Raw genomic sequence first — 26261 nt, forward strand, 5'->3', positions numbered from 1 at the left:
AAATTTAACATCAGCTTGGTTTTATTGTTACATTTGAAGTATTTCTGTTGGGGCCAACAAAATGATTCAAGGCTGCTGATATGACTTAAGGTTTTTCTTCCTCTTCGTATTATTGTTGATGTAAATCAACGCCGGCCCACATTGGAAACTACAGAAAGGACATCAAGCAGTTTCCTGCAAGTTTCACCCACAGAACCTCTTCCCTCCACTTCAGTGGCGGAGTTGTGCAGCAACCTGATTCTGCAGTTTGTCAGTGATTAAAAGAAGAATTAGCCGGCCTAGCATGCCACCACAAATGAGCAAAACCCTCTGGGAGACCAGAGAGACCAAGCAAGGCACATTTCCAATTATACTGCCAAATGACTCATTTTCTTATTGGGCCTCCTATAATTGTGGTGGGTATTGGGTGCATGCAACTCAATTTGTCTTACATATTTGTTGGTAGGATGGTAATAGAGTTGACAGAGCCAAGGGGATGATATGAATGAATGAGACAAAATAAAAAAAAAAAAAAAAAAAGAGGATGAGATAGATCCCTCAATATTTGTTTGATCTGTTTCATCCTACTTAAGACTGTTGAAGTTTAAAAGCCAGGAAGAAAATGCCACTTTAATCATCTGTGGATTGTGGAATGGGAAGACTATCATTTTCGAATAATCAGGAAATGTCTCCCCAGAGTAATAGTCTTCGCTCTGACTGCTGAAATTAATGAGGCTTCCATTGATGTGATTATCTGTCCTGAGGATCATCAATATATAAAAAATAATTGACAAATTAAATTACTGCAAATTCTTGGAAACTTGAGTTTTGTTAAAACCACTTTCTTTGTTTTTTTCCATGTAATAAAAATAGAGATGTTAAAGTTTTTGCACAAACAGACTTCACACTAAGTTGGGTAAGCTTTATTAAATTTGCAGACACACTTTATCACTGCTAATTCTTCTAACTTGTTGTATAGTAAACAACCAGTCACTTATAAAGCAACTGGACTACATGTCAACATAGGCACATAAAAGGCACAGCATTGACCATGAAGCCATTTCACATTGCTAACATTGCTGTTTTTTAAGCAGAACATATGACACAGTGACCTATAGGATTGCATTCAACATGATGGTGCTGTTTTGCTATTATTCTGCACTCTATTCTTTAAAAAAAAAAAAAAAATCATTTTATGATACAGTTGCCACAATATGCCTGTCCATTGGTAACAAACTCAAGTGGAGAATATGCAATTCATACATTGTTTTCAAAAATTAATATTAAAAATAAGAAACATTTCATATACACAAAAGGTACAAACTTTAAATAGAACAGTTAATGTGGATTACAGTAAAATTAGACATCATATCTGACATGTAACATACAGTATAAGTCCAGTGAACAGTAGCCTTTGTTTATTCACAGATAATTAATGATTTAGCCATCCAACTGTTGTAAATTCAAAAATATTTCTGTAGTTAAAAAAAAAGAAAAAGAAAAAGAAAAAAAAAATCTTTCAATAATTAGTATTAGGACCAAAATAATAGTTGTCAAAAAAAGTAACCCAAAGGTGAAAAGTCTATTTAAACAAGCATGCTTTTAGCCACTCTGTGCAGTACAATTACCAATTCCCATTTCAACGTATCAGCTCTGTTTACCGTTTGTGTATGTATATGTGTGTGTGTCTATATGCTAGATGCAACAGTTAAAACTGTGCAGGTTTGATTCTGGGTGCAATGTAAGGGAACAGTTTGCAGTAAAGTGCATGTAAAGCAGCATGTGTGTACTGTGTGAGTGAGAACAGAAGAGACAGCTGTGGTTTTGTTGTGAGGCAAGCTGCCCATTGCTCACTGCAGGGTAACTGTGAAACAGTCGGGGTCTAAAAGGGACCCTGTCCCTGCTCCCTGCTGGGCGCTCCTGTCCAAATCTGTTATAGTGTTCCCTGTCTTTGTTCGGTAACTTAAGTGCTCCCAACTTGAGGAGTTTAAAACCCCCTTTTCTTGCTAATGCCCCTCGCAATGTGATGTCATTGTCGAGCTGGTCAACAAAACGCTTGCAAATCTTAAGCATATGTCGCAAACCAAGGTGCATTTTAGTGTGACAACTTCCTACTTTTACTGTTGTGCACACTCCAGCTCAAAAGAATGGAGGCTACTGATTATCATGGAAACGTAAGCCTCCATTTGAGTCAACTGTGTAAACTCCAAACATGTCATTACATATTAGTCACTAGATATTTCTTTAGTCATCTTTCAATTGCACTTGAATACAAAATACATGGATTCATCTAAACACTAGCATACATGTACGACAATCTACAAAATGTTATAAATGATGTCAGTCATCTGTACTTGCTTAGTGAGAATCATTGCCAACAGTTCATTAGTAACCTGGCCGCTGCCTAGGGCCATCACGTTGGCTCCTCCACCCTCAGTTTCGAGCACAGGCCCCAATCAGGAGTAGGAATGGCTGAGCCAGGCTCCTTTGGCTGTGGTTCTGGCCTGAACTGGGATTCAGCCAGGCAGGGAGGGAGGAAAGGCCAGGCTCCCATTAGGAGGAGGCAGACGTCTCCATAGTGGACAGGATACGGACCACCTCGGTTCTCTGTGTAGGTGAGATGTGCTGGGTCATATGCACAATAGAATCCATGGCGACCTCTGGATTGGCTTGGACGAGGCTGAAAATAAAGGGGAAAACAAAAAGTAACCAACATCAAAATCATGCAGGGAAAGCTGGGTTTCACATGTGTTTGTCAGGTGTGCAGATGAGGGTAAAGAAAGGTGAAAATGAGCTGCACTGTGCAACTCTTCATCACTCTGAACCTGCGTTGTTTACGATTTTCACCTGCGAATCTGCTTGAGGATGTGATCGCGGCGGATGTACTTGATGTTCTCGTCGATGACGGACCTTGCACCCTCATCTTCAGCTAACTGCCTCTCCAGCCATCCCACCACCTCTTCGTTGTTATCCCACAGATAGGCCTGAATAATGCAGGGAGGGAGAAGAGGAATCCTTGTGAGCAAGATTCAAGTATTTACGGATAAATAAAGCCTAGAAATCTAACTTTTTCTTATGATGTGTGTATGAACCCATGTAATAATAAAAAAAAAAGTCCCAGGCAACAATGAAAACTTGCAGATTAAGTATTCTATAAACAGATATCAAATGAATAAACAAATGCCAACAAAAGAGATGGACAGGCATAAAGTGGGGGACTGATGTTTTGTTGACTGGACCTGACGGGAAAATTAGTATTCATGAGGGCTGGCATCTCTGATCCCAAACAAAGCCAAGCTCGAGGGCTTAGCAAAGATTTGGGGGTGGAGGGCTTTAATAGGCTCTTGCTTTTTTTATGAACAGTCCTGCTTGAGGTCCGCAAGAACATTTAATGCCCTTATTAATCATTTTTAATCTGTTTGCTTTTAATTAAGAAACAGTGTGTTGCTCTCCTATCTGCACGTGCCAGGGCTGTGATTAATTGTGGCTTAAGACAGCCAGTCCTGATTGGGATAATATATTAGCTAACAAGAAGGCCACATCTTAGGAGATCTCCGACGCTGGGCCGGTTCCTGTCACCCCTGCTGCCGGTCCTCTGAGCCCGAGACTGGGCCGCAAGGAACCGCATTTATGTATCTCTGAGAGAGGTGTTTATTTTCATTAACTGCTGGTCATCAGTCCATCTGTATTTCATCACGATGATTTAACAGGAAGGATTATGTCTTCTTTAACCCGTGCACCTTGTGGATAAGAGTTGGGAGTTTGAAGATAATAAAAAAAAAAAAAAACTGTCTCTGTAATTATTCCTAGGGGCTAAGAAGGTAGTGAAAAAAGTAAACCTCAGATTTGAGTTCACAATGAGCCATTTAATACTGGCCTAAGAGAAAACACACTTATTAAGCCCCATTCAAGATACTGGATATAATAATGACTTTAGATATGAGTAGACACCGTGTGAAATATAAAAATATTTCTGTGTGATTGTGAGCATGTGTATCTAGGAGAAGATGAAAAGGTTTACTACAGAACTGATACTACAGTTCACATTCAAGCTCTTGGCTTAAGAACACACAAGATGTTTGGAGTCATTTTATGGTCATTTGCCCTTTTTTAAACTCTACTCTGGAACTGAACACTTGCTGTGTTGGTGAAGGCTGAAATAAAGCTGCACGAACTGACCTCTGTTTGTGGTAGAGTGGTGCAAAGCACCTTGACTGACAGGAGGTAAAACAGCAAATTACATTATTTTTAAGTGTACTGTATGTTTGAAATATAAGCAAGCTACATAAATGATTAAAGATATGAGCAATAATAATTCTAATTGTAATCCTCATTATCTGTGTGTATTGTTTTAAACTGTTGACTCTTTGTACAAACCATTGGACAAACCCTACAAATGTGCGTCAGGTTTTACCTTGACAGCCCCCTCGGCCTCCACAAACCAGCGGCGCAGCATCGCCTGGATCTGGCCGTCTGTCAGCTCGCTGTTGGCCGCTTGGATCTTCCTCTTCACTGTTTCCTCCAGCAGCAGACGCCGCAGACGCCAGTAAAAGAACTGACGGGACGTTTGCCATTCCAGGATGTCCTGAGAAAGGCAAGAGATGGTAATGAAGCTAATGGAGCTACTACTGCCCAAGATTTGAATGTTATTAGATGTCTACATATAAGTACCTGTTTTTCCTTTTGTTAATTTAATGCAAATGCAGGTTAAAAGATGTGTACTGTATATTTGGCTGATTAGCTGTTTATTTTCTCAAACACTGGTCACATGATCCAGAGAATACGGGAGTGTCTCTGCTGATAAACTTCAGTACTAACTACACTGATCTGTAAGTATTTCCTGCCCATACTCTGTGTAAAAAAAAAAAAAAAAAAAAAAAAAACCTCCCTGACTTCCATCCATCTGTGAAACACCTTTCTGGCCAAGTGAGCAAAGTGTGTGTGTGTGAAAGATGGGGCTGGGAAGGCACAGAATGAGATGGGGCCTGCCCGAGGCTGCTCTGTGGTTGCTAAGGTGATTGACCAGGGTCATCAGAAGATAATTATGAGGACGAATCTCAGAGCCTGGTGAGACCAAACATTATTCACCAGGCAGGTGCAGCAGCAGCAGCTAGACTGATGCTCCCCTGTGGGCTTTTCAGGTTATTCACATACTGCACGTTCACACTGTAGCAATACGGGCACACAAGATAGTGTTAAAAAAACAAGACAAAAAAAACACAGAGATGGAAAAATCGTCTCACCGTGATAACACCCTTCTCTTGCATGCGACCTGGGGTGTCATGGAGGTCTGCAAACTGCACAGCCACCTGGTGGTAGATGGGTAGGAGGAACTCCTCTCTCTCCTTCAGCTTGGTCTCCAGCTCTTTACGATCAGGGGGGCTCAGCTCCGGCGTTCCTGTTGGGAGTTTCAAAATAGTACCATTAAACACATCATCGAATCAAAGCATTGTGACAGCCGTGTATCTGCATGTTTTAACAACAAGCAAAGTATATTGAGTCAAAATGGCAGTTAATGCTAATAGGTGCAGGACATACAGTGTAACAAGGATTGAGTTTAGGTGTGTTCTGTACATAGTCCTAGATTTGGCCTTCCCTTATAGTTCTACATGCAGCTGTGAATTAACTCCTGCTAACAGCATTTCGTTTTAGACCACCCCCAAACCCCTTGTTGCTGTCACTAAAGACTGATTTCTGTCAATTCCAATCTATGAGCTCTCAGACCCTCCCCAGTAAACCTCCATTCCACCAGTTTGCCCAAAGCACCGAGCCCCACACAGCATTGGACCACAGTTCTCCTCTGAGCCCCGAGTAAAATCAATAGCCCGCTCAGGAGCGACAAGAGAGCTGGTGATTGATCTGAGCAGGCTGTGATTGACACATCTCCCTGGGGACTGCAGCGAAGATGATACAATCAGCACCAAATAAAGAACAACAGTGAAAGCACACATGCTCCCGCCTGATATATTGCTCCTTACTAAAACAGGACGGCGGGGAAAAAGACCGAAAAATGAGAACAAAGCTGAAGGCGACAAAAACACCCGAAAAGACCTTTAATTAGAACTGAACTGAAAGACTCACCCAATCTTTCAGCCAGGCCCATGTAGACTGGATCTACTCTTCTCATGGTCTTCACCAGGTCCTTCCTCCTGAACTTGATCTCCACTGTACCTTCAGGCTCCAGCACCCCACCTCTGGAGACAAGAATGACTCAACTGAACAAAGGTGCTTTGATGAAGATGAACCTTAATCTGCCCTTTTTTCCCCGTCCAACTCACCGGCTGTCCTTGTCAGCATACATCTCCATGTGACGAGGGTTGATGGTGGGATCTATAACCACCCAGGAGCCTCCCCTCAGTTCAGCCTGAGGGGGGATATAAACCAGTACAGGCTGCTTGTATTCCCTCAGTCCATCCACAATGTAGGCCCCAAACTTCAAAACCTGGTCGTACATATCTAAGAAGGAAAAAATTTCAAATGAGATTCTGAAAAAGGCTTAAACCCAGATTGACTCATTGCTATGGAAGCAGACATACCTTTCATTCCTCCAGAAAAGCCCCTCCAGTTGGCAAACACGATGAGAGGTAGGCCTTCTCGGTTCAGGTCCTTAATAGCCTGCGCTGTTTTGAAAGCAGAATCTGGGAACCACACCTGTCCTGCCTGCTGGATGATCTAAACATACAAATCAGAAAAAAATGGCATCAGTGCCTGAGTGTCTGTAAATGTCTAAATACCTGAGTATTGGTTCAATCATTGACGGAGCCTTTACCTTGGCCTCTGAGTCCAAATTGGCTGGATCGGCTGGGATTGACAACTCCACTGACCTGGTTTCCACGGCAACCACTCCAGTAGGTATCCCACCCAGTCTGGGGAGAGAGACCTTTCAGCAACTGACATCTACAAAATACCTCAACTACATTTTATAATGGCAAGATAATTATCTGTGGTGTAAACAGATCCATTTCTGGCAGCCTGTCATCTGGCTTCAGTGTTAGTGTTGAGACTCTTACCTGGCTCTGCCTACCACCACACTCTGAGCCCAGGGCTGCATGATCTCCATGAAGGAGCCATGGTCAAAGAAACCACTCTGCAAGGAACCCTTTGGAGCTTTATAAATGGAGATGAGTGAGAGCGGTGCCACAGAGAGTGCAGAGAGGTGAAACAGGGAAGAAAGTGGAGTTAATTACTGCCGATTAGAGATGCAACAGAAAACATTCTCTCTTCCCATACTTTTCAAAGCCGCATGTAGCCTCAGGTTGTTTTTTTTTCTTTCTTTTTTTTTTTTTTTTAATACTTTGAATCTGTAATCTTGGCAGCAACCATGATGGATGACTGTATAAGGAGGCTTGCTCAGCTCTTTTACTGCCTTGCACACCCTGAGCAACATGCCCAGCCTCGGAGGTTACCATTCAATTAAGCCTCGCCACTCATCACTACCAGAGATGTTGACTGGCTTCCCACACGGTCCACCAATCTGTTTGCTGTCCCAAGCTGTAATTACACTGATGTGGAACCTGCTAAGTCCTGACCTGCAGAGTAAAACATGCTGCGTCCGTTTTGGTGCTATTAGCACTATGATGCTAGGCTTCACTGTTCCTCTGCTACTTCCTTTATAGCCTCTCTAGTAATGAGCTGTTTCAACATTTAACCCATGGGATTTTAGGCTGAAATACTAAATCTTTACATTTTTTTTTAAATATTCATTAAAATATTCAATTTATTTTTTGGAATGAAGAAAGGCTTGAAGGTAGGGTTGCAGATAACAACTGCTTTCATTATTGATTACTAAGATCTTTATTCAGTGATTAATATTAAGCATCTAGTCAAAAGGCCTTTGTTTCACAGAGCCCAGGCTGAACTTTCAAAACTGCTTGCTTAAAATATTTAATTCACATTAATATAAAAGCAGAGAAAAATGTGTTTGATAAGTGATAAAATGATAAAGGAGTAGCCACTCACTCTGGCTGGGACGTCCTGCTAACATCCAGCGAGGGTCATACGGAGCCTTGGTTGGAACAAACTCCACTGGCCGATCAATGGGATCCTTGGCACTGAGGATGGGCACTGGACTAGATTTACACTGAGGAAAGATTTTTTATTTTTTATATATTACAAAAAAAAAAAAACTAACTCACAGCTCTAAACATTAGGATAAGTTAATTTGATTGAATTCAGGATGCAGCATCTCAATCAGAACAACTGCTAGATTACCTTGGGCATGTAGGACAGCCACTGCAGAAGAGTGAAGACTCCCTCAAAGTCATCACAGACAGTACAGTGGGTCACACCATTGTTGTGCATGATTTGAATTCCACCAAGTTGGTTGTTCGATGTGTAAACTTCTCTGCCCAGCACCTGGAGTTGGACGGAGACAAAGGTGTGGATTTTACATACAAAAAGAAAAATACATATATTAATAGTACTTCCCTCAATTGAAATGTCTGTCTGACATTCAGCTTTGGCTTTTAAGGCATATACCATGATAAATAAGGCTTTCATGATTTACCCTTTAAAGGCTTCCTCTCTCTGGCCTCCAGTGGTGGCAACAGAGTTAATCTACTGTTCATGTTGTGCAAACAGGAGGTGTGAACACCAGGGTTCTGGTCTGTGGAGGCGTGGATCAATGAGATCTCAAGCAGATGCAGACATGTAACAGACCCTGTATTACATGCTCCCACTGCACTGCCAATACAGGTGGTCAGCAGCCAGAAATCTCTCTATCACTGCGGTCACAGGTGGGAGGCACTATCTGCCACTCATCCTGGGGGATTTCGAACAGACTGTCTGAATTAACACATGCCCTTTTTCTTCTAAAATACTCATTTCATGTACCATCAGTAACTGGCTCGTTACTGGATCTAATTCCTTGGTGCTGGGTTTATTCTGAATACTTTGATAGGGGCTATTGAGAAACGTGACATGGAAGGTGCAGAAACTCAAAACTGACTCTGTGCCAACCTGAGGCCATAAAACCTCACTCCCAGCCCACCCTATTTTCATAAGCAGCTTAGAACAGGTGGCAGGGCCCTGACATGGTTCCATAAAAATCAGAGAGGAGCTCAATCCCTACCCTCCGCTCTCACCTTTTCAGCCATCATTTACTTTCTTTACTACCATTACTGGTTATGTATCTGGCTACAAATCTAGGGCACACTCCTAAAGCTGTCAGTAGAGCCTGCGGCCCCAAGAAACATTGCAATCACCTTGACATACACAAAACCTCAGTGCCTGCGGCCATCGCCGCCTTCATTAAGATTCCACAGCAGAGAGAAGAGGATGGGATGTAGGAGGAGGAACAGGGGGAGATGACAGGGAGGATGAAAACGAAGGGCCAACTGCATGTAACAGCTCACTGGGGTATTTGCGCTAGTAGTTACTATCCAGCCCCCATGAAAATATAAGAGCTTTCCAGCAGCTAATGAAATGATGATCTCTGGGTGGCAGCCTCCTGCTCTCCATTAAGTTTCAGTTAATAGCCAGGAAACCACATGATAAACGAGCAGGAAAAAAAAAAAAAACAGCCCACTTCTTTTCTGTGCTGCTGTTAAAATCAGTATGATTTTCAAACAAACACAGGATACAGTCTATGGCAATACATCACCTACACAATGTAGACGCTTGTCAGTAACCAATACTACAAGTCTAATCGCACAAATACAGCTAATAGTGGGCCAATCTAAAAACAATTGAGCCTCCACTGAATAGGTATGCCATTATTGGGCCATTTACATGATTTGTCATGTTGCAATCTGTCATGTAATTTGAAATGGAGTCATCTTAATTCACTGACAAGGGCAGAGAATGGAAGGCAAGACAACAGGAGGTAGTCAAGCATGCAGACACACACGCACACACACGCACACACACCCACACACACCCACACACACAGGCACACACAAATCAACTGCATTCAGAAAACAATTTACCTCAGCAAAACTTCATTTTGATTAAAAACAAATGATATGGGTGTCCTGCATTGCAGCCTCCGGCATGTCACTCTATTTCTATGCAAATACAACTTCATGGCTCGCTTTCAATTATTCCACTATGAGTGGCAGGCGGGCCTGTCGCCGGGATGGGAAAGGCAATCCATGCAGAGGAGAGAGTGAGGCAGGAGGAAGGCCTGGTCGCCGAGTTGGAACGAGCACCAAAAATCATAGGACGCTTTTCTAATTTCTCTTAAATAAACACATAAACACACATTATTCTCCCTTGTAATTTCATATTTCCATATCTGCAGTTTGTGTTAATTTACTATAAAAAAAAAAAAAAAAACAGCTGCAAAAAAAAAAAAAAAAAGTTTTATACACGCAGCTCATTTCCAGATCTGTTTGCCCCTCCTCTCATATTAGCTGGAAAATTTAATAGCCAACTAATGAATATTTATAGTGAATTCCTCATCAAAATGCAGATGCAGCAATTGTGTGAATTTAGGGACGATTCATTTGGTGCTCATTCAGTGTAACAGGAGCAGCACTGTGCAGACAAACACAGCAGCATCATGTTGTCAATTTAAACACTAGACATTTATGTAGAGCATTTTACCTTGTTGAGTGCTCCAGCTCCAGTAAGAATAATATGAGAGTTGTCCACTTGGATGGTTCGCTGCCCAAGCCTCACCAGATAGGCCCCGATTCCAATGGCTCGACATGTGACCTATAGGACAAGACAAAGAGATTTGTCTCTATGTAACCGAATGCAAGCCTTTGTTCTTGAAAGATCAAACGTGTGCAGCTCAAAGCTTAGGATGGGACCATGCATGTGTGCATGTGTTTTTTTGTTTTTTTTTGTGCACAAGTCTGCCCACTTTAGTCTTACCAGGTTCATGGTGATGATTTCCTCATAAGCCAGGGAGGATTCTCCAGCAATCATCCCAGACCCCTTGAGGTTCTCCACACCCAGCCCTTCATCCTTTCCAATGATGTCAGTGATCTTGTACCTGCATGACAACACATACATTCACTCAAAGCCAGACATGAGCCTCCAGTAGCTTTCCCATCTGCGGTTACCTCTATTGCACTCTCATGGACTTTAATCTGTGGAGTCCTGCACACTTGACTCTTACCAGAGCAGCTTCAAGATTAATTTCCTCTCGTACAAAGTTAAGTATATTAATATGTAATTAAAAAAATAGCCGTGCCTGGATTCTCCCTCGTCCTCCACATGTTCACAATGCACAGAGTTGAGGGCTGAGACCTTTTTGTAATCCTGAGGTGTGAGGTAGAGATACTTGAAACCCTGCAGGAGAATAAAGCAATGACTGCTTAGTTATGACATGCAACGACACACATGCAGAAAAAAAAAAAAAAAAAAGTTCCAGAAATGAGATACCATAATAAAAACATACACAAATACATGAACCAAACTGCCACCTGAAGTAATGACATCCATGGTGAGGAAAATTGAGATTATTAGTAATTAATAATTAGGAAGAAAAATAATATTTTAAAGGGCATTTGTGTTTTTGAAATACTGAGCTGGTGAATTTTACGTCACAGCATTTAAAACAGTCACAAAAAAAAATGTAGGCCTTCAGCTGCTGTGTTATGTGACTGAGCCTCTGCTGGCTGACCTTGTATGGGTCTGCTGGATCCTGCCAGGCCACGTGGAACATGTGTCTGATTTCCTCTGCCAGCCCAATGCGGGCGCCACTGTTGGCTGCGATGTAGATTCGAGGGATGGCGCTCTCTCTCGCCATCTCTGAGGCTCGCAGGAACAACACGTCCTCCTGGGGCCCAAATGAGCCTATCTTGTGTGTGATGTCATTACTTATGACGATGATCTCGCGTCCCCCTGGATACTCTGGAGTTCGCAGGGTCATCCGCCAAGCTACCATACCAATCTTGATAGACAGAGCAGAAGCACTTTTACACAAGATATGTCAATTATCCATATCTGATGTATCATCAATATACTGTAAATACTCTATTTTGATGGTTTTTTATGATTTTTGAGGGTAAATGTGTTTCCTCAAACTGTGGAGCTGAGAATGAGATGTTCAATGTGTCATGCTCTAAGCATTTTATCATTGATATTAACAGAATCACTAGACACAGGTACTGTTTTAGTGCACTTTCAATAATGCATCAAGCTTTCCCATTCAGCAATAAAGTATTGAACAAGAAGAAGCCAAAGAAACACAGAGACACCTACAGAGTAAAAAGAAAATTGCACATTTTAAAAAGGGAGGTGGATAGAAAAAGAAAGAGGTCACATCAAAGTGAATGGGTACTATTCATTTTTTTATCTGTATTCATGTGTCAAACCCAAAAAAAACTGACCTCGTTGCCCCCTGGCAATCGGTTCATCTGCACCAGCTGACCCTGAGCGTCAAGAACCAGCTCTGTGAAGGTGAGCAGCTCAGATGGAAGAGGGCATTTGGGTAAGTGGGCAAAAGCCTGGCTTGAGTGCCACAGTTTTTTCAGAGCCTGGAAAAAGAAATGAATTAGTCAGAATAAAAATCACTAATTATTCAATATTTGTAAGCACAAGCTAAGCACAATGGTCAGTTTTTACTGTACCTGTCTGAACATTTCTGGAAAGTCATAGACATAGGTGGTGCCCAGAGACTGTGCCTGGAAGCGCTTAGACTGCAGCAGGTCCTTGGTGACATAGGGTGTGTTGATGAGCATGCCATGCAATGGACCCTGCTTGTCTCCATACGCTTGGAACATGATCTGAACAAAGAAGAAAACAGAGTCACTTTATAGATATTCTGACCTCTTTAACAACCTCGGGATTAACGTAAACAGAAATCATGATTTTGAGCCTGATGGTAATGGTGATGGTGATGATGATGATGATGATGATGATGATGATGAGCATTTCTCATGGCCAGTGATACAACATTAAGTAAAACAAAGCATATGGTGTAACAATCCCTTGTTCCATACACACAATCACATAGACATAGTCAGATGTTAAAGAATAATGTACACAGGATGTGGTGAACATCAGACAGACATGATCATTTAATTCTAAGACCTAGAGCACTGTAACAGTAAATATGTCTTAAGAAAACATTTCCAATCACATGTGTTTAGTTGAATTCAGCCAGCAACATCCTAACAAAGCTCAACAGCATGAAGAATTCAACTCTACACTATTGTTACTGCAGGAAATGCAGCTAGTTCTTGAATCTTGAAAACAAATCTGACACCTCTTCACTCTTCACATTCATTACTATAATAAAGCAACCACCCAGCAAAAATGAAAAAGAAACACAAACATAATATGTGAAATGTGTACCAAGATAATGGCTTTTTTACCCCCCTATTCTTCAGTGCTCCATGTAGATTGTACAAGTTCACCTACTCTTGAATGGGTGATAGTTATGATGGACAGGTGGATGGATGGATGGATGATGTGTAACTTACCTGATCAGCTGTGAGAAGAAACATATTACTGAAGGAATTGTCCACCGGGCAAAGGGCAAGACGCCATACTGGATCTCTACTTCACATCAGAAAAACTTAAAGCCAGAACTTTTATGTTCTACAGAGTAATAATGACAAACATCTTTAACTTTACAATAGAGGTAGGTAAACTGAACTCTGTAAGCTGAGGCTTCCAGGATGGAGCTGAAGCCCTTTGCCCGCAACTGGACAATGTGTAGATGAGATGGAAGATGTATGAGTGCCCCACCTGTCGATCTTTGGGCCCCACCTGTCCCGTTCGGGAATCAGTGACCTCCTTGTAAAGGCTGATGTCCAGGTAGTAGCCTGATTCATTGGTAAGAAAGAGGCGGATGGGGATTTGCTTTCCTGTCGGAGTCAGGCGGATGTTAATTTTCAGTTCAGCCTGCAGGACGCGCAGCTTCCACAGACGGCTGCCGTAACGCATCACCATGGAGCGCACGGACTCCTCAATCTGATGTTTGCAGAGAAAGATTAGGGAGAAAGCAGTTCATGAATAAGACGTGAGCTGTGGTCAGACAGTGTGTTTTCGGAAGATGTGTATGTGTATGATTATTTCTCAAACCTTTGATGGGTCCATGATGACTGTTGGTACGAAGTTGAGGAAGATATGGTTGCAGTCAGTTCGCACAGTTGTGTTGTTGAAAGCCACCTCCAGCTCATCCATGGCTTCCAGCAGCAAACGCTCTGCCTCATTGTGAAGGTACTCAAAAGAGGCCTCCTAGTGAAGGAACAGAGTTAAAAAAAAAAAAAAAAACCATATCAACGAGGGCAGATTCAATTTTGGATTAAAAATGTGTAAGGGGGAACCCAAAAGCTCTAAATTGACAAAACAAAGTTCCTTGGTCTTTTGTTTTCTCACCTTTGTAACCAGATCTGAGTGGCGGATAATGGCTCGGACAAAGAAACGGTAGTCCGTAACCTCTGTGCCCTGCTCCACACGTGCTGCACCCAGGTACAGGTGCATCTTGTGGTTGGCACACGGGATGGCGGTCAGGGCAAAATTTCGCATGCGGTTGAGCTCCAACTGGAAAGCTAGGGCCGGCTCCAAATGACGATAGATCCTGTCCTCCTCAAACTATGAGGACAAAGGAGAAACACACAATCACAAAGAGCAACACAACACTACAATATTTTTAAATGGGTTTGTTCAAAGACGTTCCTTAAGATTTTTTTTTTTTGAAGTTAGGGTTCTTTGCCATCATCTTTTCCATTAACTGAAGTAGTTCAAATTGGCAATTTCAGGAGCACTCAGTTGATACAAGAGTAGAAAGATGCCTGTGAGCCACACACTGTATTAAGTAAATGAAATCATGGGCAATCTCGATCTGTGAAAGCTGCTAATGGGTGTCATTTCTCTTAAATGGGAGAAATAATTAGAGTTCATTACTTTAATGAGTTTTGGTGGTGTCATTGTAGTGAAACTATCGGGGGTAACGGAGAGGAAGAGACATCACTGATTGTGACAGAGTGAAAGTCACCATTGCCACAGGGATGGAAAGTGGTTTCTTATAACAACAACACGATTTTGAATTTGTGGGTTTATTTTTACTTTCACAATCAATAGTTTGCAAACTTTTTCACATCAAGGACCCCTAGACTGACACAAATTAGACCACTGAGCCCAGGGTCCCATGTCTGATAAGATTTTTGCTTTTAGATGTTTTATTATAGAAAGTGTTTGAAACCCCTCACCATAAGAGTCATACATTCTGTCATTGTGTTACTTATGGGCATAATTATAGTGAAAATAAATGATTCCCCTTTATGCTAGGGACCCCCAGGAATCCTCTCAGGGACCCCTGGGGGTCCCCGGACCCCCCTTTGAGAACCAAAGACAATAACCTAATGCATGTACATAAAGGTGTGTATGTCCCTTTATCTTTTTAATACAAAGTGCTAAGCTCTGCATGGCCCAACACCAATTTGACCATCAAAAAAAATTTTTTGAGTGAAAGTGAAGTGATATGACACATGATGTGACACCTACCTTGTCTCTGGCACGGAATGTGAAAAACTTGGGGAATTCTCTCTGTGTGGAAGACAGCAAAAGAAGAAAAATAAATCAATAAAGTTTAAGTAACAAAAACCTTATTTGCAAACATGGCAGTTCACTGTTAAGAATACCAAATCAGTTAGAGCACACAGCAGGTGAAATAAGCTATTCTGGGCTTTGCTTAAATTGCTACACGAGTAAGTATGGAGTATTAGGCAGTGATGATCAGGACCTTGCTTTTCATGCAGTGGGCCCTAATCGCCTTTACTGCTGGAATCACTGTGTATTCACTACTAATATGCTAATGAATAAAACATTTCCTTTTTTCTGGGCACATCTGATCCTCTGAATAATACCCGGTAGCCCTGTTTGACGTTATCAGATGAAGTGTCCCACTTGCCAAAACAATGCCAGACCGATTGGAGATGCTCTTATCAACTCACAGCCTACGTGACAACAAGAGAACTGCAATAACACACACACACACACACACACACACAGGAAACCTCCACAGCCATGATTTTACACATCACAGTTCAGTTCACCACAATATAGTGAACTGAGAAAAAATATTACACTATAATTTAGTGTGAGCATACAGAATGGTGCAGACTACTAAAAAAAAACCCGCATGTAACAAGGGCCACATAATGACGGTGACACCAGTTGGCATGATTAGCTCTCATCAGAGACAGTGTTACCATCAAAAGAAAAATCACAGCCTATTGTCTAGATGACAGCAGAGGCCGTAGAATGGAGAACTTATCAAAATCTAATCCAGCCCTAAATCCCTATTATTATCGCTTTCACCCAAATTCACCCACCCTGTTCTGTTTATACTGGGTCAAACCTGGAAAGACAAATGCTTTCTGGTTTACTACAACACAATCAGCAGGGGACATCACAGAACTGCTGTGACTGTGTACATGGCTATTCATGCTAGAAATGTGTGCCCACAGGACTGAAAATCTATGCAGTGAGTATGTTTCTGGGGCTTTAATGACATCCTAAACTGCAAGTCATATAAAAAAAAATATTAATAATAATAAAAAAAAAAAAAACTTTATTGACTCAGGACAGTGAACAGAGTTGAATAAGCTTCCTCTTGAAATCAAGGGGCTCACTGGCTCTAGATTTAATGGGCACTTCCTTGGTATGGCCTGTTTAGACTGTTTTTTGCAATAGCAAATGTGTCCACACTTGTCCAGCAAATCAGATCAAAGAACCACCTGTCCTCATTTCCTTTGTGTTCCTATACTTACATGAAACCTTTGGTCCACCTCACAGTTGACTTGCTTCCTGAAATCCTGTCATCATAAATGCAGCAAAAGCAAGGCATGCAGGAGGAGATACAGAGACAAACAGGAGAATAAGCTAAATTTCAAATGGAAATTAATACAATAAACACAGTAAAGTCATTCCATATAAACATGCTCATGACGTATTAGTAATTACAAGAAGATAGATAGACAGTTCATTTTGTAACATTTTGGTACGTGCTCTTCAGAGCTACTGAATAGGTGACATGCACAGCAGCAAATTGTGAAGACAGGGAGCTGATTTAGTAAACACTGAGGATGCTCACCTTCTGAGCCACAAGGAAAGTCAGCCGCCGGATGCCGTGTTCAAACAGCAGGGATTTCTGGGATTGATAAGAAAGTCAAATGTAAAGATGAGAAAATCTTTCTGAAGCATCTTCGACATTTAAATCTCACCGCAGAAATCAAGAGGAAAAAATAAAAAGCCTTGTTGTAGACAGTTCCCACCTTTGACTGAGTGAACTCCCGGAACATGGCTGCCAGGCCGTCGTCATCAATGTCGCTGTCCGTCTTTATAGCCACATTCAGGATATGGATAGGCTCCTCCTGGGCGCTCTGGACGACAAAACAAATAGACGTTTCATTCCAAGACACACAGGTCAATGACCAGACTGTGACTATCAGAAGTCTGCTCTCATCACCTTGTTGTCCTCTTCACCATACAGCACAGGATTACCTCCCTCCGGGAAGGTTGGGCTCGGGGGAGGAGAGTCAGAGAAGCAGCTCAACACATCTGTAATGTTCCTATAAAAGAGGAAAATCACACATGCCATTAATCACACACGGGACATTATCTTCACCTAAAAACAAGATATATCCAAGTTAAGACCTTTTCTATACAAAGGACTGACCTGGTGAACTCCTGGAAGGAGCGGAAAGCGACCATGGCTCCCATGCGCTGACAAGGAGGTGTAAAAGATGTGTCAAGCAGAACATCACTCACGCTGGCTACATGCACCATGCCGTAGTGGTTCAGGTTGGATGAGAATGACATCCTACGGTGTTGACAGAGAGAGTGTTATTATGGGAGTCTGCCATACCGCTAGACTGACTTTGTAAAGATGCCCCCCCCCTCCCCTGCCATCCACCTTAAAGAACCTCCCAACAGTTTGAATCTCTCAGCTTTTTGGTACTTTGATAATAATAATATGTATGACAATAGTGAAAAAGCCTCATGAGTTAACTGCAGGAGGTTCTTTAGTATAAAAATTGAATGAGGTTCTGATTATAAAAGCAAACAGTAACAACTGAACACAGTGAAAGCAGCTGTACAGTTTTTTTGATAGACCACACGTTAGTTGAATTAAAACATAGAAATATTCCTTTCACAGGAACAAGGAAACTTAAATCCACCAGGAAGACCCTTTAAAAGATTCACAGGTTTCATTTTGTTGGTTGTTAGTCCTTGGATTGTAGGAGGCCGTCCGAGAAGATACACCCATTGAAAAACACTCGATAGGAAGTTTTGTGTGACAAACCTGTCCACAGTTTCCGACTCTGAGACATTTTTCTTCTCAGCATTATCATCCTTAGATTTACTATCTTGTGCTTTAAGGTCCTGGGGTTTAGCTTTCTGTAATTTAGCGTCCATGGCTCTTATACTGTCCAGGATTGGAGCAGACATTCTCCTGGCAGGACAGTCACAGGTTTCAGTTCAGGAGATTTGCACTTGGGTACAATGTTTTCCTCAGCATGTAATTTTTAATTACGTTACCCCACATTACCCAAATTACTCCACATCTCCACAATACTGAAGCACAATCTCACAATAGTTAGGAATGTAACACTCTTTCACAAACACACAAACACACACACAGACTGAAATGTTTGACACAGAGGCTGAATGCCAAAGGCCATGCTGTTGTCAGTAACATTAAGGAACCAGACTACAGTCCGGCTGCAAAATCAGTTTCATTTTGGGAAATTTTAAAAGCACCAAATAACCAAACAACTTGTTCACTTAAATCACTAGATTAATTAATTTTTTTAAACGAATTACTGCTTCGACCATGCAGCTAGCTAGTCTACAGTCACTAGTAGTCTATGCAATAAAAAGAATGTTTACAATACCTGTTGAGAGTGGGGATGTTCCCTCTGCAATCAAACAACATTGATTACTAAGTGGTTAGTGGCAGGCATCAGGAGAGGAAGACAGTCAAGATGTAGCAATGTGTGTGTACTTATGTGTATGTGTAAATTTAAAATAGCTTTCTAGCAAAAAAAAAAAGAAAACAAACAAAAAAAACACACATTCCACTTCCTGACTGCTCCCTTTACAACATGCATCATGAGATCCTAAGGTCTCCTTGAGGATCATCACTCTCAACATGAAGGTTAATTCTGACACATTAAATCACGAGCATGCAATGAAATGAGGGTATAATGGCAGCAACGGGGTTTCTACCACCAACTGCATGAACAAGCCGAACCCAACGGAGCAAAAAAACAAAACAAAAAAAACAACAACAATACAAGCACTGCAAAGCAATAACAAGCACATTACACATTAAGACACAAACATTCACTCACAGACAAACCAAATACAATCACACAGGTCGGATGCAGATCATGAGCGCAACAGAAATGCCACAGTCCTGTGTCGGGTTACAAGCTTTCTTCAAATGCAAAGCATGTACAACACAAATCCTGAGTTTGTCTCTGGTTTCTCTCTGATTCTCAAGTTTGATGTGGCATACGATGAGTGTTTCCCAGGACTTACAAGGACGAGCAATTGACATGAGACTCTTGAGGCTGGGAGTTTGTTGCTCATGGCACTCACACTTTTGACAAACCACAAAGAAGTATTTTCAGTCTTGCAAAATACCTTCTTTTGCACATGAGGAGCATTTTACATGGAGAGCAATGATGAACAATGACAGAGCTGGGAAGGTGGGAGAGGAACTGTGGCACCATGGAGGACTTTAAGATTGCGGAAGTGATTTCAAAATTTGTCGTAGTGGGACCAAATTGCCAGCATCACTCCCACCAAAGGAAAAGTTTATATATTGTAAATATTGATTCCTGTCCATAGTGCCGGTTTGGGTGTGGGAGGGGTGGGTGCAGCATGAAAGGTGATGCAGAGCACATGAGCGTTGCAGGTATTATGTGTGTGTGTGTGTGTGTGTGTGTGTGCGCGATACCTGTTGGGATGTGATGACGGGAGCATGAACTGGAACTCTACTATACATGTGTTGTCCCTCAGCTGTCGATGCTGAACGCTGTTGAGCTCGTAGGCAATGTACGCCCTGCGCACGTAAACCTGCAGTTATTGGAGATAAAGCCGCAGAAAATATTAGTCAGACATGTGGAGTGACAGCAGTGTTCATCAAAATGAAGTGAAGGCAAATTGATTTGTCGACTGACGTCATCATTGGTCTCACCTCTAGGGCCGCCATCCTGACTACCTGATTGCTGTGGTAGAAGAAGTTGGGCAGAACATCGAAGATGGATGTCTCTGACAGGATCAGTTTCTACAAAAGAAAGTGGATAATTAGCCATCTTCAACACTTTTTAGAACACTAGATTGATTTGATTTGATTTATTCACACACATAAAACAAAGGGATACAAATACTTAAATGAATCCATCAACCACAGAAACAAAGAAATGATATATAAAATAAAATAATAAAATACAAAAACACAAAAAAGCTGACAACTTCTAGTCCCGACCTTCATTACCTACCTGCAAGTTCTCAATGCAAAATTGGTGTCCATACATATCAATGGCAGAGAGGAAGATGGACTCCACCTGGTTGTGTCGTAGCTCATAAGAGGGAAGGTGGGAAGCTATTAATACCTGGGGGAAGAGGATGAATGTGGAAGCTGCTTAAGATATAAGAGTGCAACCAGTACTTCTTTACACAATCAATTACATTTGACATGACAGTCTCTCTCTCTCTCTCTCTCATAAATATATATATGTATATATACCTTTAAAGTGTTCATGACAGATCTTTAAATCTTGTTTTGCTTATTGTTTTGTCCCCCCCCCCCCAGTGTCTACTCGCTGCCATAATGGAGGGTGAACAGTGACATCTGGTGGTGAAATTCTCACCATGGTTTATGGAAAAAAGAAGATGTTCCATAACTACTAACCCTATCTGATCGTCTCTGCATACTCAGTTAAAGTGAGTTAAGCCTCAGCCTACTCACATTTTACTACCTGAACAAAGAAACTTTTTTAGAATTTATATTTTTCAGCTTCCAGGTTTAAGCAAGCACTCATTCATATTCTTTCTGTATTACTGCCATGCAGCGTAGTTTTAGTTGTTGAATGTTGAATTTCAAATAAATTCATCAACCAAAATTAAAAAGGGCACATCTGACCTGCCGAGCACGTAGGGCCACCTTGGCATTGGTCGTCTTGCTGAGCTGGGTCAGTTCAGTCAAGATGGCCATCAGCTCGTCTGTCAGTGTGGGATCACGGCCACACAGCTGGTCCTACACACAGGAGATTACAACATTACTACTCTGACATCCCAAACACTTTTCTATAGAAAAAAAGTATGATCTAAACAATATACATATTTGTGTGTGTGTGTGTATAATCACAAGAGCATAATAAGCACTTAATAATGGATTGCTTTTTGTCCAACACATGATATCACACATTGCTAATGCATATACATATATACATAAACAAACCTGACCATCATCATAACCACCATCAAAAGTTTACAAAGGGAAAAGTCTTAAAGGGAAATCTGTCGCCATCACTCAGTAGGAAAAGACACTTACAATCAGCATTGTAACCAGCAGGTTCTTCTTGGTGACTTGGGCGTGGGAGAAGATGTAGTTGAGCACATTGGCCATGTCGCCTTTGTTTTCCTCACGCAGCGCAAACACACATTTGTCATAGTGTCCTGTTAACAAGCCAAAGCATATGAGCTGTGAACTGCAGAGTCACAGATGCTGAGGAGTTTTATTGTGAAAGAGCTCCACCAAAGGCAGAGAATGAGTAAATGCAATCCCTCTGATAAACACTGCAGCACAGCAAAAGTTAAAACCAGGTTACTCCTGCTTGTGGAAACACCACTATGAAACCAGAACAGCAGTGTGTTGCTCCCGGTTCCTCACCATTCTGAAACTGGATCTCTACTTTCAGGTATTGCCTGAGCAAGTCCATTACCACTGCCTTCATGTGACCTCTGATGCCGCTGCGATACCTGTTGGAGAAAAAAAACAGTCTGGTCTGACACAAAGAAGAATGCAGAACTGAACCAATTAAAACCAAAACGTATCTGTGGAGCAGGCGATCCAGTGACTAGGAAAACAACCAAATGTTACAGTGTCTGTGCAATCTGTCACTTTTGGCCACAGGCTACACTTGATCACTGTGTCAAACCTTTCATCATGTTGAGCTATAGAGTAGGTTACTCACTTCTGCACTAGCTGAACAATGCTCTGTGTGTTCATAAAGAAGACCTCTCTCTCTGACTTCTTGTTAAGCGTGGCAGCATGGCTGTCCAGGATGTTTGCAATCTGGAAACAGGACAAACCATATAAGCATGTAATCCCAACAACAGCGGAGACTCATAAATACATTGTAATCCCAGTGGCACGGCCGACCCCTTAGCTTGTTCTCGATATATCCAAACCATTTACAGGATCCAACTGACAATATGAAATCCCAACTGAGCATGAAATTTGTCATAAAATCTAGTTATATATCATTGAAGGCACCTTTTCACTATGACTGTCGTTATTGTACTGAGCTGTTTTTGCTTTTCATAAGCTATGCAGGAATATCATGAAATATGCATAAATATCAAAGCAAAAAATGTTTCATGAGTAAAATACAGTGTAAATTCTCTCATCTTTTCTCATGACATAGTTATACTGAATAAATATTACACAATTCGTGTCACACACATATACACACAGACACAGACAGGGAGAGTTGCTCAAATACTTGCCTCTTACCCCTTTACAAAGACATGCAGCTTGTACAGACTCAGATGATTATTTTGAAATCATTTGTTTGCACAAGAAACTGTGCAAAAAAGTCAAGTCAAGGTCGACACGGTATTTTTTTTACTGACTGAAATTACCCTGCAACTGGGTAATTCTGTTGAGACATCATACTGCCAAAGTAAATAAGCCACATGAAATGTTTTGGAGACTATTTTGTGGATGGTCTAATGTGGTAGTATCAGAAATGCACTATATATTTATATATGACCAATCACTCTGTTCTCTTTGTGCCAGGGTTACTATGGAAACCAAATGTTATCATTGTTGGCACCAGCGAGTTACTTGACAGGTGTTTTACTGCTGCTGACATGTGAGTGCAGTTAGCGTGGTGTGTGCATGTGTGATGGGCCACCTGCTGACTGGGGAACTGGCAGAGCACAGAGGTGATGTTGCTGGCATACTGAGCCATCTCCTTCTTGATGGCCTTCTCCACAGCAGGGGGGATACGGCCTGACACGCTAGTCATGATGTCTTGTAGCTCCAACAGTGGCAAAGAGGGATCGCGCATGGTTTTCATCAGCCTTTCCACCCATTCTTTCAGCTAGGGAAGACACAAGAGGCACATGTTATATTTAAGACACTTGAAATTGGTGGGTGTTGATGTCGGTGTGAATGGGGTGTGTATGAATTCTCACCTTAGCACTGAAGAAAGGCTCAGGAAGACAGAAGCCATTCATGATGTGAACGAGGTGATCGAGTGTGTTGTGGAAGACTCTGTGTAGCTTCTCCCCTCTCAGAGCCACTGCCTGGATAGTAGGCAGGGCGCCTGTGTGCAGCTCTGCCTACAAGACAAATGCAAATACTTGGAATGCAGAATACAGGCACTGTAAATGGTGTGGTATAGTAGGAAGTAGAGGCCATACTCTGAAACAGACAAGCAGCTATTACCTCTAAATGCAAGTTGAAGAAACCTGCAGTTACTAAATAACATCCAAGCCCAAAATGTTTGATCTGCTGTGGGCAGTTATCAGAAGTGACACATTTACCAGAAGTGGGCTCCTTCTACACCACAAAGTCTGCCTCCTGGCATTAGCTTGTTTCTGATGCTCACGCTGACACCTATTCCCTTCAGATTGCTGAGCCTTCATCTTTGACAGCAGCCTCAATTTCCTGCCTCATTGATGTTTTGACTTCATGAACAAAAATGCACTCACCCAACAACCGATATTCACAGCTCATAGAGGAAGTAGAGTGCAGTTCTTGGGAATGAAAATGCAAACCTCTGTCATTTTGACAGTCAGCTACTTTTCATAATAGAAGGATTGGAAAGCTACAGTTTATGTCCTAACTTGCTAAATTGATATTTTGAACTAAAGTGACACAGTCCATGCAGGTACTCAGACTGTACCTGTGAAGTCACTACATGAAGTGACTTCATGATGTACCTGTTGCACTCTGCTTGGGTCATCCAGCTGTAGCTTGGCTATGACACAGCCAGGCTCCAGTGCTGCTCCAGCCCTCTTCACATAGTGGATACAACCAGACTCTGCAGCTGTAAGGGTCATCACCATCTTCATCACCTGAAATTTGAAAACATCAGAGTTTCTATATGATCCATTCAACTAACAGTTTAAACTGAATCCAGTCTTTCCTGTGGACATGCTGTACCTCTATCTCAGCGTAGCACTGGCCAGAAAAGACATGTCCGCCATCCTCGACTGTGTACTGAATGATTTTTCCAGCTGATGGTGAACGCAGCAGCGAAGGATCATTCTCCTTCTCAAAAACACATGTCTTGTTCCCAATTGTGATGCGATACCTGAAATACATAGGGGGGGGGGGGGCAAAAATAAGATGTGTCATTTCTTTGTTTTTTTTATGTCATTTTCATTCTATTCTGTGGTGGAGTTACAGCTAAATTTGTGATGATAATTTCATTATTAGGATTTGTTTTCTCTCACCTGTCCACCTCCTCCTTCATGTAGGTAGTGTAGCTGCTGCCATCATAGGACAGCAGAAGACCTCCGTCACTGAGCCGATGGACGTCGACCTCAGCTGAGGAGTTGTTCATGATGACCACGTAGGAGTTGGGAGACTGGCGTGTCACAGTCAGGACGTACTTGGTACCTTCATAGATCAGCTCCACATCCACAGTATTGAGTAGTGTGTGTGCTGGCAGCACCTGGCCCCTGGTTAGAGAGAAGAGAGTGCCTCATGTTCTTTCTATCCAATATCCACTGCATATGTTGTTCCTCTGCTTGACACTGATCACTGTAACAGGCCATATTTATTACCTCTCCAGAGAGTGCAGGAAATTGGACACACTGTTCCTTAGATTTACATCTGCAACATGAAGAGCCCCGCTCACAATCCCCAGCATGGTGTCGGGACGCTCCGCCTGCACACAACAGACACTTTACTTCTCAGCCAGGAAAACATCAAAGATTCAAGCTTATATTCAAACGGCACGGTGCCAGCAGGATGAACGACAAGGTTTTTAGAATCATCTCAACACTTGAAAGTAGTGTGGTTTCAGCACTGATATCATTGTATGTCTCTGCATACCTGCATCTTCTCTGAGATCAGCCTGTCCAGCCAGCCTGTGTCAATGCTGTTGTGCTGAAAGCTTTCAGTCTCCAGAAGCTTAATGAGGTACTCCACTGTGGTCCTGAAGTCTCCTCTGATAGACAACTCCTTCAGAGCCACCACCATGTTACTAGAAAAAGACATGGAAAATATCTCACACAGTAAATACATATTAACATGAGAGAGAGCAGTTTTCCAAATTCTGAATGTACTCACGAGATGGCTTCTTCACGATTCTCTCCCCAAGAGAAGCAGTGTCCAAACTGGGAGTCAGCGAACTCGTGCAGACCTCCGGCTGCTGCAACACTGAAGTAACCCCACACGTTCTTATTACTGCGGAAATTCAGCTCCTGCACTGTTCCCGAGCTTGGCTTGAAACCCTGCAATCAGATGCAAACATTGCATTTCATCTTCTGATAAGCTGAAACTGCTAGTTTGACATTTACACAAGGGTAAGATTTCGAAGTAATAGTAATGACTTTTACTTATGGAGGGAGTGAAGCGTACCTCATCAGGATTTTCACTGGTGATACGTGCTGCAATGACATGACCCCGTGGAGAGGGGGCAGTTGACAGACCCTCAAAGTCAATGGGAGAGTCTCCCCAGGGCTGGACCCCATAAAGCATCCTGATGTCTTTGATCCGGTGAAGAGGAATACCCATAGCAATCTGACAGAGGACAGAGGCATTAACACAACACAAGTTTTTGCTCTTATACAGACATGTACAGAACATTTAAAGAGCCGGCTCACTCAGAGAAAAAAAAACTCATCACGGGCACATATATGGATTATGAATGTATTTGCCTTGAATGAACCACATAAGAGTTTCTCTGGCATGCTTGTGTAACCGCTGCCAATATTGTGTATTTAGTTTTCTAGACAACTGATGAACAACATCTTGCTGACAGATAGTGAGTCCACCTATTGTTGCCTGGAAAAGACCCTCCAGCCCTCTGTGCCAGAATGTGGCACTCCCACAGCAACACCCAATCAGAGTGACTACACAGCTTTCCCAGCGCCACTGCCCTTCAGCTCGACTGCCACTGACC

General features: G+C 42.1%; 1 protein-coding gene across 6 annotated transcripts in view; it reads right to left on the reverse strand.

Moving 5' to 3' along the window:
* Nucleotides 1-886: 886 nt before the first annotated feature.
* Nucleotides 887-26261, reverse strand: part of acaca (acetyl-CoA carboxylase alpha) — a 32042-nt gene continuing 6667 nt past the window's right edge. The window contains exons 12-55 of one of the 6 annotated variants that reach the window (XM_071460445.1): nt 25718-25879; nt 25427-25590; nt 25190-25340; nt 24919-25022; nt 24586-24813; nt 24293-24443; nt 24070-24204; nt 23320-23466; nt 23037-23225; nt 22092-22192; nt 21788-21876; nt 21449-21573; nt 21038-21151; nt 20394-20507; nt 20090-20179; nt 19850-19968; nt 18780-18803; nt 18188-18337; nt 17561-17704; nt 17351-17453; nt 17157-17264; nt 16976-17032; nt 16653-16697; nt 15385-15426; nt 14257-14472; nt 13960-14115; nt 13624-13848; nt 12501-12656; nt 12261-12407; nt 11552-11821; nt 11120-11217; nt 10798-10918; nt 10525-10635; nt 8191-8334; nt 7939-8059; nt 6990-7086; nt 6749-6845; nt 6516-6651; nt 6258-6435; nt 6061-6173; nt 5223-5377; nt 4394-4564; nt 2827-2963; nt 887-2659 (exon numbers count right to left, since the gene is read on the reverse strand). In XM_071460445.1, coding sequence (XP_071316546.1) covers nt 2533-2659; nt 2827-2963; nt 4394-4564; nt 5223-5377; nt 6061-6173; nt 6258-6435; nt 6516-6651; nt 6749-6845; nt 6990-7086; nt 7939-8059; nt 8191-8334; nt 10525-10635; nt 10798-10918; nt 11120-11217; nt 11552-11821; nt 12261-12407; nt 12501-12656; nt 13624-13848; nt 13960-14115; nt 14257-14472; nt 15385-15426; nt 16653-16697; nt 16976-17032; nt 17157-17264; nt 17351-17453; nt 17561-17704; nt 18188-18337; nt 18780-18803; nt 19850-19968; nt 20090-20179; nt 20394-20507; nt 21038-21151; nt 21449-21573; nt 21788-21876; nt 22092-22192; nt 23037-23225; nt 23320-23466; nt 24070-24204; nt 24293-24443; nt 24586-24813; nt 24919-25022; nt 25190-25340; nt 25427-25590; nt 25718-25879 — 5832 coding nt within the window. In that variant the 3' untranslated portion in view covers nt 887-2532. The remainder of the gene's footprint in view (nt 2660-2826; nt 2964-4393; nt 4565-5222; nt 5378-6060; nt 6174-6257; nt 6436-6515; nt 6652-6748; nt 6846-6989; nt 7087-7938; nt 8060-8190; nt 8335-10524; nt 10636-10797; nt 10919-11119; nt 11218-11551; nt 11822-12260; nt 12408-12500; nt 12657-13623; nt 13849-13959; nt 14116-14256; nt 14473-15384; nt 15427-16652; nt 16698-16975; nt 17033-17156; nt 17265-17350; nt 17454-17560; nt 17705-18187; nt 18338-18779; nt 18804-19849; nt 19969-20089; nt 20180-20393; nt 20508-21037; nt 21152-21448; nt 21574-21787; nt 21877-22091; nt 22193-23036; nt 23226-23319; nt 23467-24069; nt 24205-24292; nt 24444-24585; nt 24814-24918; nt 25023-25189; nt 25341-25426; nt 25591-25717; nt 25880-26261) is intronic. The other 5 variants (XM_071460446.1, XM_071460448.1, XM_071460449.1 and 2 more) reach the window with 5 other exon arrangements.

This window comes from Trachinotus anak, unplaced genomic scaffold (genome assembly GCF_046630095.1).
Source record: "Trachinotus anak isolate AG129_WGS33_773 ecotype Australia unplaced genomic scaffold, CSIRO_AGI_Tana_v1 ptg000024l, whole genome shotgun sequence".
Classification (NCBI taxonomy): domain Eukaryota; kingdom Metazoa; phylum Chordata; class Actinopteri; order Carangiformes; family Carangidae; genus Trachinotus; species Trachinotus anak.